The sequence below is a fragment of the Benincasa hispida genome, chromosome 8 (genome assembly GCF_027475165.1).
Source record: "Benincasa hispida cultivar pf3 chromosome 8, pf3_genome.v1.1, whole genome shotgun sequence".
In the NCBI taxonomy this organism is placed as follows: domain Eukaryota; kingdom Viridiplantae; phylum Streptophyta; class Magnoliopsida; order Cucurbitales; family Cucurbitaceae; genus Benincasa; species Benincasa hispida.
Genome location: NC_143485.1, coordinates 40,292,996 through 40,310,156, shown reverse-complemented (window position 1 = coordinate 40,310,156; position 17,161 = coordinate 40,292,996). Strand labels below are relative to the sequence as shown.

The following is a 17,161-nucleotide window of genomic DNA, read 5'->3' as shown; positions in this document are numbered from 1 at the left end:
TGTAAAAGTAGAGATCTAATCTCTGTCAAGATATATATCTTAATTAATTGCAAGATATCTATCTTAACTAATTAAGTTATGTTTAGCCAACAAGAACGTAACTGAACTGGTATAGTGTTCATACTATCGATCTCAAGGTTTGAGGTTCGATTTTCCCACCCACACTTTAATTACAATACCTTTCTAAAAAAAATTGAGTTATATTTAATTTGACAATGAAAAAATCACACTTTTATATATGGACATTATACTTTCAATATTATAAGCATAGAATCATGTGAATTATTTTGTCTTATTATGATTTTCAATATGTAAAATATAGAATTCTAATCTAACTTTCTAGTCAATAAACAATGGAAACGAATGGAGTTTTTTTTTTAGAAGGGAACCGCTTTGTATATGACACTAAGAAGATCTAACTAAAGAGGATGCTTGTGGGCTTCCATACTTAGAAATCAAAATCATTTAAATATTCCTCGGTTTCTTGTCACAGATCTAAGAATGTTTTTTTTTTTTCTTTATTTTCTTTTTCAAATTGATTATTTCTTTTGTTTTATTATTATTGTTTTTTTTTTTTAAAAAAAAGCATTAGATCTGTGGTCTGGGTGAAACAGTGCAATAAAAGACAATAATATAAATTGGATCTTAATTTTGTTGGGAAATGATAAATATGAAAGGAATATACTAGCAAATTGATTACATCTCAACTAAAAATAATATTTTTAATGTATAATATTCCAGTTTAAACATAAGCTAGATGATGTAACAAGATTTTAGATATGAAAGTAATCAAAGACTTGAAAAATAAATCTCAAAACCTTTGGAGATTCAAAACGTAGTCAAGACATGTTTTTAATAAGTGTTGTCTAGAAGACAATTATTCACTCTACACGGGCTGCAACCAAACAACAACAATCTCAGTATAATAAAATGACTAATTCCGATAGAGATGCAATCTCAAACTACTCGGATTTAATAGCACTCTTGGATACTGTTCTCAACTCAACTCAAGATCAAAAGAAAGAAAGAAGAGAACTCTTATATTTGGAATATAATGCTACAAATGAAGAAACAAGTTGCTATTTGTAGGATAGCAATTTAATAACTTTCCAAAATACAAAATAAAATAAAATAAATAGAAAAATTGAAATTTTGTCAAAATTAATTCAGTTGAGTTGTTACTTAACAAAAATCAAATATAACTCATTCAAATTGAATAAACTACTCATTTAACTTTCACACATGTTAAATTTGTACCATCAACTTAATTCAAAGTTTCAATCCAATTTAAAAGTTTCTAACAATGAATTTAATCTACACAATTAAATCTATTTTTACGTTTGAAATATTCACAAAAGTTTCACTACAAATATTGAACAATCTCCTACATGAAAGAAAGTAAGAAAAATCAAATAAAAATCATTGAGAGCAAACACATACAAGTTATGCATCAGGAGAGGTGTCTTCTCCACTTGAATTTTTCTTAGTGAATATTCATTGAATTTACCGAAGACATAGTGAGAGTGAGCTCTAGTATAACGGTAGATATTCTATTGTACATGTCGGCTCACGTTGAGAAGTACCTAAAGAAGAAAGATGAAGATAAAAAATTTCTCGTAGCTGAATTTAGAAGTACCTAAACCCTCAAAATAGGTAATGAAACTTTGGTAAGTGTCTATTGTAATTTGTACAAACTACAACCGATCTCAATGTTCTCCTCACTGATATGAATAGATCCTGCACAAAAACACTAGGGTACTGTTAGACCATTCAAGGGTGTAAAAAAAATGTACCACTTTATTAAAAACACAAAAATATATTTTTAAAAGTTTAAAGACTAAAATGAAACAAAATTTAAACACAAAAATTAAAGTAAATATTTTGAAAATAAGTAGTCAAAATAGATTAAAATTAAACATATAATCACGATAAAGATATTTTAAGAGTACATAGGTCAAAATGAACTAACAAAAGACAAAAACAACAAAAGTAGTATTTAAATCAAAATTATAGTTTCTCCTTTAATAATTGTTTGCTTTGGTGTTGTTTAGAAAAAAATAAAAACAAACAAATAAACAAATAAAAAATTAATAATCCGTTTGCTTTGGTGTCGGTTCCAGCGAGAGGGACAAATTTTCTTTAGGGTAAAAGTGAAAAAAAAAAAAAAAGGGGTATAAAGGGAAATGTGATCTTAACTTTGTTCATGTGTGGTAATCAGTAGCAGAGCCGTTGCACAGTCAGATCCAAAAAGTGGAATAAAGTAATCGGAGCCGTTGATGCCGAAAAGATCAAAGTTTGTGCTCAGTTGCGCCAAACGTGTGTACCCTACTTTCTTCACCAACTATTTACCCAACCCCACACGTGTCAATCTTATTGCTGTTATTGGTAATTTAATATTATTATTCAACATAATTCTAAATTAATTCTCTCACTAAATGCATCATTAATTAAATCATTGACTTCTTAATTTAAAAAAAATGAATGGGTTTCTTACCGGAAATCATTAGGTTATTAAGGATGAAAAAAAGTTTCATCTTGTTAATATTAATTATTTCACCTCAAGACACATCATTATGGGAGATATTGTTTTATTAAAAATCATTTTTTCTACTGATTTTCAATATAATAAAATGAATTAAAATATTTAGAAAATATACTGTTAATTTTTTTAGCAAATCATTTTAAAATTTATAAATTAAATTGAAACCAAACTCAAAATTTAAAAATTAAATGTGTAATCCTCTTAAAACTTTAGAAACTTACTCCAAAACCTAGAAATAAAAAAGTATTTTCTTTCGGTACTTTTCTACACCATCAGATGTAATGAAGGTTAATAATAAACCAACGGTAGAAAGTAGAACTTCTTATTATAAATTTTATTTACAAAATCAAATTTGTAGTCTGAAAAATGGAAAAAATAAAGAAAAAAAAAAAGGAATGTAAAGATAAATAAATGAGAAGCAGCTTTTGGTTCTCGAGGAAGAATCTTAAAATGGGAAGCAGTCATTAATTGGATTATTGAAGAAAGTGAAGAATGGAGGGAGAGAGGCCATTATCTCTTTCTATATGCTTTTTTCAATTCAAAAAGAAAAAAAGAAAGGAAAAAAAGAAAGGTTAAATTAAAGGAAACAGAGTGATTCCCTTGACATGTGAAGCAGTTTCCTTTTTGTAAAATGAGCACAACCAAACCCCTTCTCTGCTTCTGACAACTTTGGGAACTGGGCAACTTTGTCATCAATTACGCTCTTTTTTACCCTCTACATAACTCTCCATTTTTATTCACAAACGGATTCATATCATATCACTACATAAAAATTTGTCACTTAACTGCTTCATTATTTAAATCTTTTACTACTACCAGAATATCATAATCCTTATTTTTAACTCTCATCATAAATATTTGTAAACTCTACTTTAATTCATTACGCTTTACTCTATTTTTAAAAACATGCCGACAAACAAAAGAGATAGCATGAAAAAATTTATAGCGTAGAGAATTAATAAAACATGAAATGAATGTTATTTAGTCGAATTTTTTAGGTCAAACAACTCTACTTCTTGAACTTCAATTCTTTGGATCAAACACTTTTTTAAAGGGATGTTTGGGATGAGTGGAATTGTGAACTTACGAGGCTCGCAGGGTAAGGAATTAATAATGATGATCTTTAGTAGTGACATCCACGAACTTCTTGGATCAAACAAGAAATGAAGTTTACAACTTTACACTTTCCAACTCCCTAACTCCTTGGCCCGAACTTCCCATACATTTAAATATTACCTTTGTTTCTGTACTTCGTCTTTAGTTCATTTTAGTCCTATACTTTCAACTCTACTTTATTATTATTATTTTTTAAAGATACTTTATTTTAGTTGATGCACTTTAGAAATGAGACTATTTTGAATCATGTTAATAATATAAAATCCTAGAGGGGTGTTTGGAGTAAGAAGTGAAATAGTGAGTCTGAAGAATTGTAAATCCCTAGATCCACACTATAAAAATTTGATAAGATATAAAATTGATATTTTTATTAATAAGATCAACCAATTTCTTGAACTAAACAAGGAGTAGAGTTTAAAAGTCATAGTTCAAAACCGTGAGGATACACACCGAGTAAGGGTAAAATACATAATATTTCAACTATTATATAATTGTAAAAGGCTTCACCCCATTTCAACTTTTTGAGTGCGCCAGGCCTCTCTCCTCATTTTACTCAACCTCTCCACTCTACATTGTCTATTTCTCTATATAAACCCTCATATCTAACAACTCTAGTGGGGAGTTTTAGCAGAAGAAAGACAAACTCTCTGTAACACTCTTGAACTCTATCAGTCATGAAAGTATATCTGAGATCTCTTGTAGCTCTCACTCTCTACACCCTCTTGACTTCCCACATTTCAGGTAACTAACTCTCACTCTCTCTACTCATGAAATCTTGTTATTCTTTTTATGTTCTTAGATTCAAAACAATGTGACTCAAATCCATGGCTTTCTCTTCTTCGATTTGACACAGTTTTGGTCTCTGCCACCACAATTACACTCTACAACAAATGCCCTCATCCGGTTTGGCCTGGCATTCAGCCCAGCGCTGGTAAGCCCTTGTTGGCTCGTGGTGGCTTCAAGCTCCCACCCAACAAGGCTTACTCTCTACGCCTTCCAGCCCTTTGGTCTGGCCGCTTCTGGGGCCGCCATGGCTGTGCTTTTGACGCATCTGGAAGAGGAAAGTGCGCTACAGGGGATTGTGGTGGTGCTCTCTTCTGTAATGGCATTGGAGGTACTCCACCAGCCACTCTTGCTGAGATTACACTTGGAAATGACCAAGATTTCTATGATGTGAGCCTTGTTGATGGCTACAATCTTGCTATTTCGATTACTCCATCTAAAGGCTCAGGGAAATGTAGCTATGCTGGCTGTGTTAGTGACCTTAACATGATGTGTCCCGTGGGTTTACAAGTTAGATCTCATGATAATAGGAGAGTGGTGGCCTGCAAAAGTGCTTGCTTTGCATTCAATTCTCCAAGGTATTGCTGCACAGGCAGCTTTGGGAATCCACAATCCTGCAAGCCAACTGCTTATTCAAAGATCTTCAAGACTGCTTGTCCTAAGGCATACTCTTATGCTTATGATGATCCCACTAGCATTGCAACTTGCACAGGTGGCAACTATTTGGTTACTTTTTGCCCTCATCACGGTTAGCAAAAAATAGGGAAAAAAAGTCTCTCTAGAATATGATGCTTTTGAATAGGAGTTTTGTTTATGGGGTCTGTAGTGGCTTTTACTAATGGACTTATTATATTGATGCCATTTCTCTCTTTCTCTCTCTCTTTCTTTATGATGCTAGAGAATTAATTGGTTTTTGGCCGTTGGGGGGCCTTGTATTAACGGGTAGTTTTGGTTCTTTTGATAATGGTTGGACTATAACTTATGAATTTAAAAGGGAACTAAGAAGCTAATTAGCTTGCCCAGAATTGCAGTCTCCTGCCCCATTAATAATATGGAAATGACAGTATCATATGAGCTGTGCTGTGACAGTATGAGTGAATTTCTGTAGTTTTCCTTTGGCCACATCTTTGTAAGGTGAAAAGCATGTCATGCCAGCTGGGCTAGATATCCAATGGCTTCCGTAGTTTTCACACTAAGAAAATATATATATATTTAAAAAGGTAGTCCTACTACTCCTACTTGACACTTGCTTTTCCAATTTTTGTTTAGGTGGTTAGAACTTGGTTTGAAAAAGTTGCCTTAATACTTTGTCTTTAACAATATATAATTATGAAAAACAGTTGTAAATTTGTAAATTACAAAAAAAAAAAAAAAAAGTTATAAATTTGAATTGTAATATTCAGTAAAGATCTTTACCTTGGCCCACTGGAGTCTGTCTGATTCAAATTACAGCCATCAGCGCTGAGGGGAGGACGTTGAACAATAACCAGGGAAATTCTCAAGAGCCCAGCGACCGTCTACCTGATGGAGTGGCCCTATAAAAGAATCTTCAATTTAGACTACGTCATTGTTTATCAATATGATGTTACAAATAAACTCATTTTCAGTGGCTAACTTTCCAAGGGTCCAGCGCCATATGATCTCTTTGTTGAATGCTTCAAATATCAATCAACTTGAGCCAAAGACTTAGATCTTTATTCCATCTTTTGCTGCTTTTTGCCATCATAGAACACACTGCGGCAATTCAGTCCCATTACTTTGCTCTATTTAAATTCAAATCAATATCCGTATATGAAGGAAAAGATTAAATCTGACAATAAAAAGGGAGATTCTATCATGTGCAAATCAAAGGCTAGCTTTGATGATGCGATTGAACAAGAGAAACAAATTGAAAATGTCACATTTAAGATCACTGTAAACAGTAGAAGACTCAGAGTAACACCGATGTAAACCCCATCATCTCCATTCTTATCTCCCTATTTATGGAGCTCCTGTACCTACGGCAAGCCTACATTTCAGTAAATTTATTGATGCACTTCTAAAAGAATTATTGCTTTTTTGACATACCCCGTAAGTAGCGAAGGCAGGGGATAATGGGTCACATGACCATCAACGAGTCAAGATGATGAGGATTGCAAGCATTTTGTGCATAAAGTGGGAAGTAAAAGTATCTTTGCAAGCACATGTATCTTTGCAATTAGAAAATTACAAGCTCTATGCATATAATGCTCTTTCAATAAAAAATAAATAAAAAAAATGTGATAGTATAGTTTTCACACATGGTTGTATAGGAAAAATAACTTCTGCAATTCTTTCCTTAATCTGAAAAATAATCATATTACTAAACTATTAATAGAGAGAAAATATGACCATTTGATTCAACTTGATTTACTTTGATCTATACAGTCCGAAATTTTCTTTTGGATTAAAGACATCAAATGCATCAACAATGTAATATATTATACACAATAGTGTGGGGGCAATATTTAACTAAATTTATATCAATAATCAAAACTAACAAATACTACAATAAATAAAAGATAAGTATCAATGTCGGTTTTGTAATCAATAGATACATCATAAGAGGAAGACTGGAATAGTGGCAAGAATGGTGATGAACGCGTCTAGCAGTGTTGTAAGCTCTATTCAAACTAATGAACAAGAATTGTAGAATTCTAACAAGTCCAAATGCTAACCCATCTTCAATCTATCACTGGTTTCTCCCTTGCTTGTTCTATACCTTGCACAAATTGTAAGAAACTTCAGGCAATAGATAGAATTAGCTTAACAACAGAAAGATCATCTTGATGCTTGTCACACGTGATAAAATCCCTGAACTGAAAATATGACTTAAAGAAAAGGAAAATGAAGAAGAACAAATATGCACTGCTATTCGTTTATAGATCCTACATAGTTTCAAATAATGTCTGGCTCAGTACTATCGGGCACGGTATCAGACTAGCAAAGTTCAAATATTATTAATTTTTCTTACATGCTTTAAGTGACCATCAGTCATAAATGAAGCGTACAGATGTTGGCTTTCTTTCAGATATATAGTAGAGCTGACGCATGTGTATGCAAGCAAATGTGTTACAATTAAATCAATGAAGCTGGCCGAGTAAATATGTAAAATAATACGTGTCAAGAAGATAAAATATTCATTCTCACCAGTTTAGGTCGCCCTCGGGAAGATTGCGGCTGTAAAAAGGTAATTCAAATAGAAAAATTTTCTTGAACCACGAGGGCAGGTTTCCATATATTGCGGTAGGCAGTGGGATCAGGGGGCTGGAGTAGAAAGTCAAAAAGATCATTACTTTTACCATATAGTTGTTAAATTAGTGGGTGTGTTTAATAAATGAATGAAAAAGAAAAAAAGAACTCCACCTAGTATTTCTTTTATAATGTATGTATTCAGTCACATTCCCAAATTTCTTATCTGCTGATTGCTGTTAATACAAAACATGTTAGTAATTAAGACGAAGAAAGATTTGCTGATAAATTGAAAGGGAGGGGAAAGCAAACCTCAAGTAGTGGGATCCCACTGATAAAAAGAAGCAGCAATGTGAGAAATATTGGCCCAAGTATCACAAGCCACTCGGCACCTTCCAGAACGGGCGTGGAAGCAACGAAAATTCCCCACCAAAGAAAGATCTGTTATCACCATGGTTAAAAGCGTTCATTTTTTAAAAGGATGAAAAGAAAAATACTTAGCTGAAACATTGAATCAACAAACTGATAGGAATGGTATTAGGGTGTTATTAGGATATCAAGGGTATCAATTAGTTAGGGAGGTTGTTATGATATTCGGTTGTATTAGGGTGTTATTAGGATATTAAAGGTATGTTAGTAATTAGTTAGGGAACTTGTTATGATATTCGGTTTTAAATAAAAAGGAAGAGGAAAGAAGATTGTAGGCAATATTGAGGTGAGTGAATTAGGGCTTGAGAGAGATTTCAAGAAGGGAGGGTTCGAGGTACAAGTACCTTGAATTGCTTGATTTATTTTGTAGTTTGGTAACGGTTTATATTTTAATATATTTAGATTCTATCACAAATAATTCCCAATACATGAAAAACAATTCACTCCCTCATAAAAAATTTCGCAATGCAAGAAGTCAGTGCAGCCACACTCTTCCAAACTAATAACTTGAATCCTTCCTCCGAAGGAAAACATAAGTTCTTTATCGCAAGTGTCAATATTAAGTTTATCAAAGTTTCATATCTTTTGAGCATTTTTTCCTTTGAGAAGTAAAGTAGCGTGGCCAAGCACTGGCATATGAGGGTATCCAACAAACTCATATTTATTTATCCTAGATATCCAAGAAAACTTAGAGAACAAGCAACTCCTCTTTCCGAAGAAGAATGCCATCCCTGCAGTTAGTAAGTCAAGTGAGGAATACTGATTGATGAGGCCAAAGGATCCCAGTATAATAAAGCAAGAAACTGAAATTTAAAACAAATAGATAGCTACTTGGAATATTGTACTAATATTTCAAAAGTGCACAAGAAATGCCAGTTATGAAACATATAAACTTTTAGCAGTGGCCTAACCTCACCAAAGTAATTAGGATGACGTGAGACCTTCCAAAGTCCAACATTGCACCACTTCCCCCTACTTTCTGGAGAGTTTTTAAAGGCTAATTTTTGTTGATCAGCTGTAGCTTCGATTACAACACCCACTAACCACATAATCCACCCAATTACATCTGCAGCTCGGAGTGGTGGATTGTGATTGCTTGCATTGACCACTGTGACAGGTAAACTGACGGTCCAGACCCAGACAGCCTGAATTAATGAAATGGTGAGATAGAAATGGCCTCAGAGTAGAGAAAATGGAAAATTGATATTACGACGTACGAATAATCCAATCCACCTGAAATATCCAGAAAACTGCCAATTTTCCCAAATTACTACGCATTTCATCAAAACGCCGATCCTCTCCCCATTGCAAAATCCTGAGGGGAACATAAAGAAAAACAAGAAACTACACTAAGCACTTGTTATAACAATGTTGTCCATCAAAATCAATATTCTCCTATCATGTCATTCATAGATTGAACAAAAATTTATGATTTCCAAGCAGTATAATTGAAATTTATATAACCAACATTATAGCTAAAGGTGTACATTTAGAGAACTATCTCAGCCCATTTTCTAATTTCAAAGATTTAAGTCTCCCCTTCCTTCTTCAAATTATGCCCCATCTTAAACCGATAAAAATAATGAGAAGCACAGGGAAACTAGTGTGATCTCCACATACACGCACAAAAATGACTAGTTGGGTTGTTTATTCATAACCAAATAACAAATGTTTCTCTTCAGATTAAAGGCCACAATACTTACTATAACATGTTAGAACCTAATATTGATGATGGAGAAAATATGCTATTGGGTGTAACAGAATGAAAGGCAAAAAAAATGCTCTCTTGTACTAATTCTTAGCAGGCTAGACAATATTACCATTTACCACCAAAACGAAATGTGAAATTGAAGGCTTATTTATGGCGAGCTGTTTTACATACCTCATTAACAAGAAAAAACCAAGGCGAAGACCCCATGTCACTACAAGCACAGACAGAATTACCTGGAAAATAGAACCATAAATTCATTTGTCAGAAAACTGTTTTTACGCCAAAAAAATTTCTATATTATTGGACACCAACTTCTTTTCATAGAATAGTCAGTTTGGATATAGTAAGAAAAGAAGAACAACATGAGGCAGCACAAAATGCCGACAATGAAGTGTGCGGAAAAGAAACTCCTACAAGGTATCTTCTTCAGTCACATAGTAAATCAAAACTGTAGAATTAAACCCAAGGCCCATTGTTTTCACAGATTCTGAAACCATGATTGGCACTTGTTACATCAGGGAAGTTACAAAATTTGAGACCATTGTTGTAATTGCAACGTGGAATGAACCGAAACATAGAAACTTCGTAAATGAAGTGATGTAAATACGTATTTACAGAATCAAACAGCATTACCTGTCTAAAATGCCAACTGCCTTTAAGAACTAGAGTCAAAACAGCAAGTATCACAAAATTTGTGCTACCTGTAAATTAGAAACTTCATAAATAGACATCAAAACTAAATAGTGATACCCAGTACATAAAAAGACATACGCCTTACCATTTCTCAGCACCTAAACAACCAACTTATTTCTTACAGTGAAATTCTGAATCGATTCCTTCAGTCTGTTCCCATACAAACTTCCAATTTCTTCTTTACAGTTTCATTTCACTTAGGATATTAAAATTTGAAAACCTAAGCCTTAGAAAAAAGCTATTCCAGCTATTCTCTCTCTCTGGGGGGGCCCCCCCCCCCCCCCAACCCCCGGCAACACGAATTCAGATTCTTGAGAAAGAAAGCAAATAAGTACCAGCGAAATCAGTGACTTTGTCAAACTTGAGAAGAGCTGTGATTATAAAGAAGGATAGTTGATACCCAATCTGGGAATCACAAAATAAGTGTCAGAAAGTACAATGAAGTGAAGAATGACGGGGGAAATTGAAAAGAGAATTAGAAATTCAGAAAAGGTGGAAAGCTTACAGTGACAATGGCAGTGAGCGCCAAGAAATGGGAGTCGATTACAGTGCCCATGAAGCCGTCGACGACGAAACAAGTGAGGATTTCAGTTTGTGCGGTGGAGAGTAAGAAGAATCTTATGAGACTAAATAACAAATTAGGAATCGGAGAAGTCAAAAGAGTTTTTGGCCAGGATTCGAACAACACGACGGTTGTATTAACCAATCCTTTCTGTTGACATCTTCCCTCCGTTCCCACCCTTTCCGTTACTTTTACTTTTATACTTCAATTTCGGGAATTGGTCAGAAATCTTCAACTTTTCATGCTTTTTGAAAAGTCCTTCAATTAATTTTTAATTTTTCCTCTAGATACAAGGTGTTCAAATAATTCGACAATCTGAATAATCCAACCTAAAATATAAGAGTTTGATTAGATTAGTTTTGTTCTTGGATTGAATTGGATTGAATTTTTCTACTTTTATTTAATTGGGTTGGGCTGTGAGTTGCGTAAAAAAATTTGGGTTGATCCAACCCAACCCAAATTTTGTATATATATATATATTTGATTTCTTTGTATTGATTCATTTTTGAATTTTTAATATTTTTCTTTTAAAATTGTTATAATATTTGTCTTTGTTTAAAATTTACAATAAATATCATAGATATTTGGTATTTAGCATCTTAATTTTATGAGATTTTAGTTATTAATGTGTTGTATATAAATTTACATATTTTTCATTAAAAATAATAAAGAAAAAAAGTTATAACCCAACAACTCAATCCAACCCAACCCGAATTTTAGGGTTTGGTTGAGTTGGGTTGAAAATTTTATTTGGGTCATTCAATCAAACCAAACCCAAATTTTCGGGTTAGTCCAAAAAATACCCTCAACCCAACCCAACCCATATACACCCCTAGATGAATCTTGCCACTTCAGAGATTTAGTTAAAAATTTTACCTTTTTCCGATTGTTTTAGTCCTTTTAGGCCTCCCTCGATACATGAGATTAAACATCGAGATTTTAGTAATTTTTTTCAAATATTAGATAATCTATCCAAATCTTATATATTCTCAAATTTTCTCCAAATTCAGTTATCTTTATCAAATATTATATTCAATTCTTATTGGATTGAGTGTATGCTTACAAAATTAACTACTTATAAAATAACAATTATTTTATTAATAACAACTTGTTTATAGGGTAATGTTGTAATTTTATGTGATCATGACATCATCAAAGGATCATTTGACATTTCTTTTCAGAATTTGAATCATTTAACATTTTAAAATATTAACAATTTTTTTTTTTAATATTCCTTTCCCTCTGTCTTCAGCAACGATGACGCTTCCTTACTTTTATTTAGTTGTTTCTTCTTCCTACGATTTTGGGGTACGAACTCTCCAACCTCTTGAGAAGAAGTTCATGTTGATTCCTGTTAAGCTAAGTTCATTTAACGTTCAAACATTGACTTGATTAATATGAACATCAATATCTAGTCAACATTTTCATTGAATTTCTTAAAATAAAATTTAAAAAATTATATTATTTTATTTATTTGATAACTAGATTTTATTTATGACATCAAATATTCATATATTAAATTTCTTACTTTTTGAAGTGATTAGTTTTATGGGAATGAAACTCTATGTGAAACCTATCCAATCCCAATGTTTTTTTTTGCCTCTAAATGTGTAAATTTTGAATTTTAAATTAATTATAAAAATTCCTTTGAACTTGGAAAATTTGTACGGATGACCCAAAAATTGGGTCCAAAATGTCAAATGACTCTTTTTTAAAAAATAATGTCAATTGACCCTTTGCTGATGTCATCGTCCTACCAAATTACTTAATTTGCCCTTACTTTGTCTTCTTACCTTTTTGCTGAGAAAACCCACTAAAACTAAACTATTATTCATTCAAATTTTCTAAGGCTAATGGCTATATTGCTCATAAACGAAAAAAAACTATTTCCGGCTTGCAAACGATTCTACTTCCAGCTTTCAATTGAATCTTAACGGTAAATATTTCTTTCAATATTGTTTTTTTGTTTGTTTTTTTGGTTTTGGATGTGTTCTGTGGTTGAAGACGAGTAGAAAGAGTTTTTGAGCGAGATAAGTGAGAGTGAAATCAGTAGAGCGATGCCGGAGAGAGCGACACCGGAGAGATAAGTGAACCTATGGTTTTTTTCTTTTTTTCTTTTTTTCTGGTTTTCGATGTGTTATGTGGTTGAAAACGAGTAAAAAGAGAGAATGTGAGGAAGATAAGGGAGAGCGATATCGGAGAGAGCGAGATTGTGAGAGAGAGCGACACCAGCGAGAGCCATTCTAGCGAGAGCGATGCCAGCGAGATCCATTCTAGTGAGCTTTAAACATAATGTTTTTTTACATTTTTTTTCCTGAAGGAGTTTACTAATTGAATTTTTTAATAAATGCATGAGTGATTTAAGATGGCTACACGTCTCAGAATAGCTGATGGTGACAGATTTCCCGGTCAAGTAACCAGCTTGGCTCACATTGCCAATGCAAACAAGATTGTCAAAGAGAAGCTCACGCCAATAAGACTTACACCTGGTGACCGGTGCTGATCCATCCGTAATCACTCAGGAGAAGATAGATGAATATAGGATGCAATTAGCATGTCAGCTATGGGCAAACACTCCATATTTTTTATATGTAACATTGTATTTTTTATTCTTTGTAAAAACATTCATTTATTTTTTGTGTATGTAAAAACATTCATTGTATAATTGAATATATATTTTTTATGAAAGTTCAAAGTTCAAAGTTCAAAGTTCAGTATCAGAATTTTATCAGAACACCTGGCCACTGCTGTTTTTATTGTATAATTGAATTTTATCAGTATCAGAACAGAACACATCCAAAACTAATTATACAACACATCCAATTGAAAGAACATTCATTGTATAATCTTTGTTTGTTATCCATTTTGTTTCAAGTATGTGTTCTGTAAAAACATTCATTGTATAATTGGTTTTGGATGTGTTCTGCTACTGCTCTTATCAGTATCAGAATTTTATCAGAACATGTAAGTTCAAAGTTCAAAGTTCGACATCAGAATTTTATCAAAACATGCATAATTGAGCTTAGAACATTATATGGTTCAAGGTTCAAAGTTCAAAGATTGAGAGAGCGAGATTGAGAGCGAGATTTTAAGAGAGAGCGAGATTGAGAGGGAGATTGTAAGAGAGATCGAGATTGAGAGAGCAAGATGTTCAGAGAGAGTGAGATTTAGAGCGTGAGATGTTCAAAGAGAGCGAGATTGTGAGAGAGAACGAGATTGAGAGAGAGCGAGATGTTCAGATTTAGAGGTATTTAGTCACTTGGGATTTTGTGTTCAGTTTGAGTTTTGATTATAATTTTTTCTTTTGGTTTTTTTTCTTCTTCTTTTTATATTTGAGTGAGATGTAAAATTAGATTGCGGCAGTATAGCAAAATACGTATCATCATGCATCTTCAGTGAGATGGGGATCCACAAAGTTATAGACTATGCCTTGTTTTTTTTAAAGTCACCCTTTTAATTTTTTAAGTTCATCATAATTGTAGCAGTAATGCCTGAGGCAAAGTTGTGAGCTTTATTTAGGAATGTTGTTTGTCCCATCATTTTGGTTTTTTTTTTTAACAGATTTGTATCAGAGTTCCTCTTTTTGTTGAATTGTTAGTGTGAAAAACATTCAAGGGATATCCATCTAGGGTCCCTATGAATAAATAACCACAAATTCTTCGTCTTTTCTCTTTTCGAGTTAGCTTTCATAACAATGTGAAAATTCTTGTTTGATGCTTTTAGTTTCTGCTTTGAATGTATAGAAGAACAGAAAATATGCCTAAAAACTTTATATGTTGCACTGTCAGTCCATGTAATTTTTTTATGGTGGAACAGGAACAATATTGAAGGAGCAATGTCAATCTCTTCTTTTCCTACTTCAAAATTATCCACCCTCCCTTCACCTTGAATATTGATTCTAATAGAAAATAGAAAGTCTAAGGGTATGCACTTGAATCTCGCTCTCTCTGAACATCTTGCTCTCTCTTACTCTTTCTTACAATCTTGCTCTCTCTCACAATCTCGCTCTCTCTGAACATCTTGCTCTCACAATCTCACTCTCTCTGAACATCTCGTTCTCTAAATCTCGCTCTCTCTTACAATCTCTCTCTCTCTTAAAATTCTGATACTGATAAGAGCAGTAGCAGAACACATCCAACACCAATTATACAATGAATGTTTTTACAGAACACATACTTGAAACAAAATGGATAACAAACAAAGATTATACAATGAATGTTCTTTCAATTAGATGTGTTGTATAATTGGTTTTGGATGTGCTCTGTTCTGATACTGATAAAATTCAATTATACAATGAAAACAGCAGTGGCCAGGTGTTCTGATAAAATTCTGATACTGAACTTTGAACTTTGAACTTTGACTTTCATAAAAAATATATGTTCAATTATACAATGAATGTTTTTACATACATAAAAAATAAATTAATGTTTTTACATACATAAAAAATAAATGAATATTTTTACAAAGAATAAAAAATACAATTGTCCTCTTCACTTCTCTGAGTAACATATGATGGAACACCATATCAACGTCAACAAATCGCCCAAAAACTATTCTCTTGAACATGGCCAACTGTGTTGGCGTGAGCTTCTCTTTCACAATCTTGTTTGCATTGGCAATGTAGGCCAAGCTGGTTACTTGACCGGGAAATTTGTCACCTTCAGCTATTTTGAGACGTGTAACCATCTTAAATCACTCCTGCATTTATTAAAAAATTGAATCAGTAAACTCCTTCAAAAAAAGATATGTAAAAAAACATTATGTTTAAATCTCGCTAGAATGGATTTCGCTGGCATCGCTCTTGCTAGAATGGCTCTCGCTGGTATCGCTCTCTCTCACAATCTCGCTCTCTCCGGTGTTGCTCTCTCCGATGTCGCTCTCTCCAGTGTCGTTCTCCCTTATCTCTCTCACATTCTCTCTTTTTACTCGTCTTCAACCACATAACACATCGAAAACCAGAACAACAAACAAAAAAACCATAGGTTCACTTATCTCTCCGGTGTCGCTCTCTCCGGCGTCGCTCTACCGATTTCACTCTCACTTATCTCGCTCACAAATTATTTCTACTTGTCTTCAACCACAGAACACATCCAAAACAAAAAAAAAAAAAACAAAAAAAACCATATTGAAAGAAAGATTTACCGATAAGATTCGATTGAAAGCTGGAAGTAGAATCGTTTGCAAGCCGGAAATAGTTTTTTTTGCGTTTATGAGCAATACAGCCGTTAGCCTTAGAAAATTTGAATGAATAATAGTTTATTTTTGGTGGGTTTTCTCAGTAAAAAGGTAAGAAGACGAAGTAAGGACAAATTAAGTAATTTGGTAGGGCGATGACGTCAGCAGAGGGTCAATTGACATTATTTTTTAAAAAATGGTCATTTGACATTTTAGGCCCAATTTTTGGGTCATCCGTACAAATTTTCCTTTGAACTTTACACTGTGTCAAAAATGCCTCTAAAATTTCAAAAGTTTCAAAATCACTCTTAAACTTCAAAAAATAGTTCAAAAAATACCCTTGTTGTTAGTTTTGGAGGGAAACTGTTAAAGTTTTGTTTCAAAAATACCCCTGAACTGTAAAGCTCGAACCCTATATTCCCTACTTAAGTATAATAATTAGCATGTTAATTAAGTTTAAGAATAAGATATAAATATGTTTGTAGGAAAAAAGCTTGAAGAAGAAAATAAGTAAAAATGTTCTAAGTGTTGAACAAATGGCTCTCGGGTGCAAGACAAATGAAGCCTTTTGTATGGAAAATTTTGGCTAAGTTTGGAAGTCCAAAGTAGTCATGCGTTGAAGGTGTTGAAGTGTGCGGCAACCATGCTCCTAAGAAGTTAGTTGAGTGCTTGATGGGTATATTGCATGAAGGAAAATAACTAAGTGGTGGCTACATGAGGTGTCTTGCGTTGAGCAAAGGCATACGTTGGGTAAGACATGAGAGGTTAGATGGGCAAGGTTACGTGCACGAGAGCTTGAAGGCTTAAGGCATTGGGGCTTACGCGTATGCGCTGATGAGCGTGGGTGTAGGATGTGCAAGTAAAGTGCTGCCAAGTTGAGTTATGCGCCAAGGAAGGGCGTGCGGGCGTTGGCCTGATGTGCGGCATGGGCAAGTGAGCC

At 33.4% G+C, this 17,161-nt stretch overlaps 2 protein-coding genes and 1 long non-coding RNA gene across 3 annotated transcripts; 1 reads left to right on the top strand and 2 right to left on the bottom strand.

Annotated features, from left to right (window-relative positions):
* Positions 1–1,607: 1,607 nt before the first annotated feature.
* On the bottom strand, positions 1,608–6,189 carry LOC150034585 (uncharacterized). Its single transcript, XR_016531409.1, has 3 exons — positions 6,057–6,189; positions 5,858–5,976; positions 1,608–1,737 (listed from the first exon to the last, which is right to left on the bottom strand). It is a non-coding gene; the product is annotated as an uncharacterized LOC150034585 (long non-coding RNA).
* LOC120083300 (thaumatin-like protein) lies at positions 4,014–5,302 on the top strand. Its single transcript, XM_039038989.2, has 2 exons — positions 4,014–4,399; positions 4,512–5,302. The coding sequence occupies exons 1-2, from the start codon at positions 4,333–4,335 to the stop codon at positions 5,192–5,194; spliced, it is 750 nt and encodes a 249-aa protein (XP_038894917.1). The 5' UTR covers positions 4,014–4,332; the 3' UTR covers positions 5,195–5,302.
* A 1,087-nt stretch (positions 6,190–7,276) lies between the features above and the next one.
* Positions 7,277–11,209, bottom strand: LOC120083299 (uncharacterized). Its single transcript, XM_039038985.2, has 10 exons — positions 10,990–11,209; positions 10,820–10,889; positions 10,425–10,492; positions 9,963–10,024; positions 9,314–9,395; positions 8,992–9,225; positions 7,964–8,092; positions 7,826–7,887; positions 7,610–7,726; positions 7,277–7,503 (listed from the first exon to the last, which is right to left on the bottom strand). Exons 1-10 carry the CDS (start codon positions 11,038–11,040, stop codon positions 7,410–7,412), a joined length of 969 nt encoding a protein of 322 aa, XP_038894913.1. The 5' UTR covers positions 11,041–11,209; the 3' UTR covers positions 7,277–7,409.
* Between the last annotated feature and the right edge of the window lie 5,952 nt (positions 11,210–17,161).

What these genes read in the sequence shown, in the direction of transcription:
- LOC120083300 (XM_039038989.2), top strand. Translation starts at nt 4,333, where the DNA reads ATGAAAGTATATCTGAGATCTCTTGTAGCTCTCACTCTCTACACCCTC. An exon ending in CTTGACTTCCCACATTTCAG is followed by an intron (nt 4,400 to 4,511) that starts GTAACTAACTCT and finishes GATTTGACACAG; the next exon opens with TTTTGGTCTCTGCCACCACA.
- LOC120083299 (XM_039038985.2), bottom strand. Translation starts at nt 11,040, where the DNA reads ATGGGCACTGTAATCGACTCCCATTTCTTGGCGCTCACTGCCATTGTC. An exon ending in CAAAGTCACTGATTTCGCTG is followed by an intron (nt 10,493 to 10,819) that starts GTACTTATTTGC and finishes TCTAATTTACAG; the next exon opens with GTAGCACAAATTTTGTGATA. An exon ending in CCCGAGGGCGACCTAAACTG is followed by an intron (nt 7,504 to 7,609) that starts GTGAGAATGAAT and finishes CACATGCGTCAG; the next exon opens with CTCTACTATATATCTGAAAG.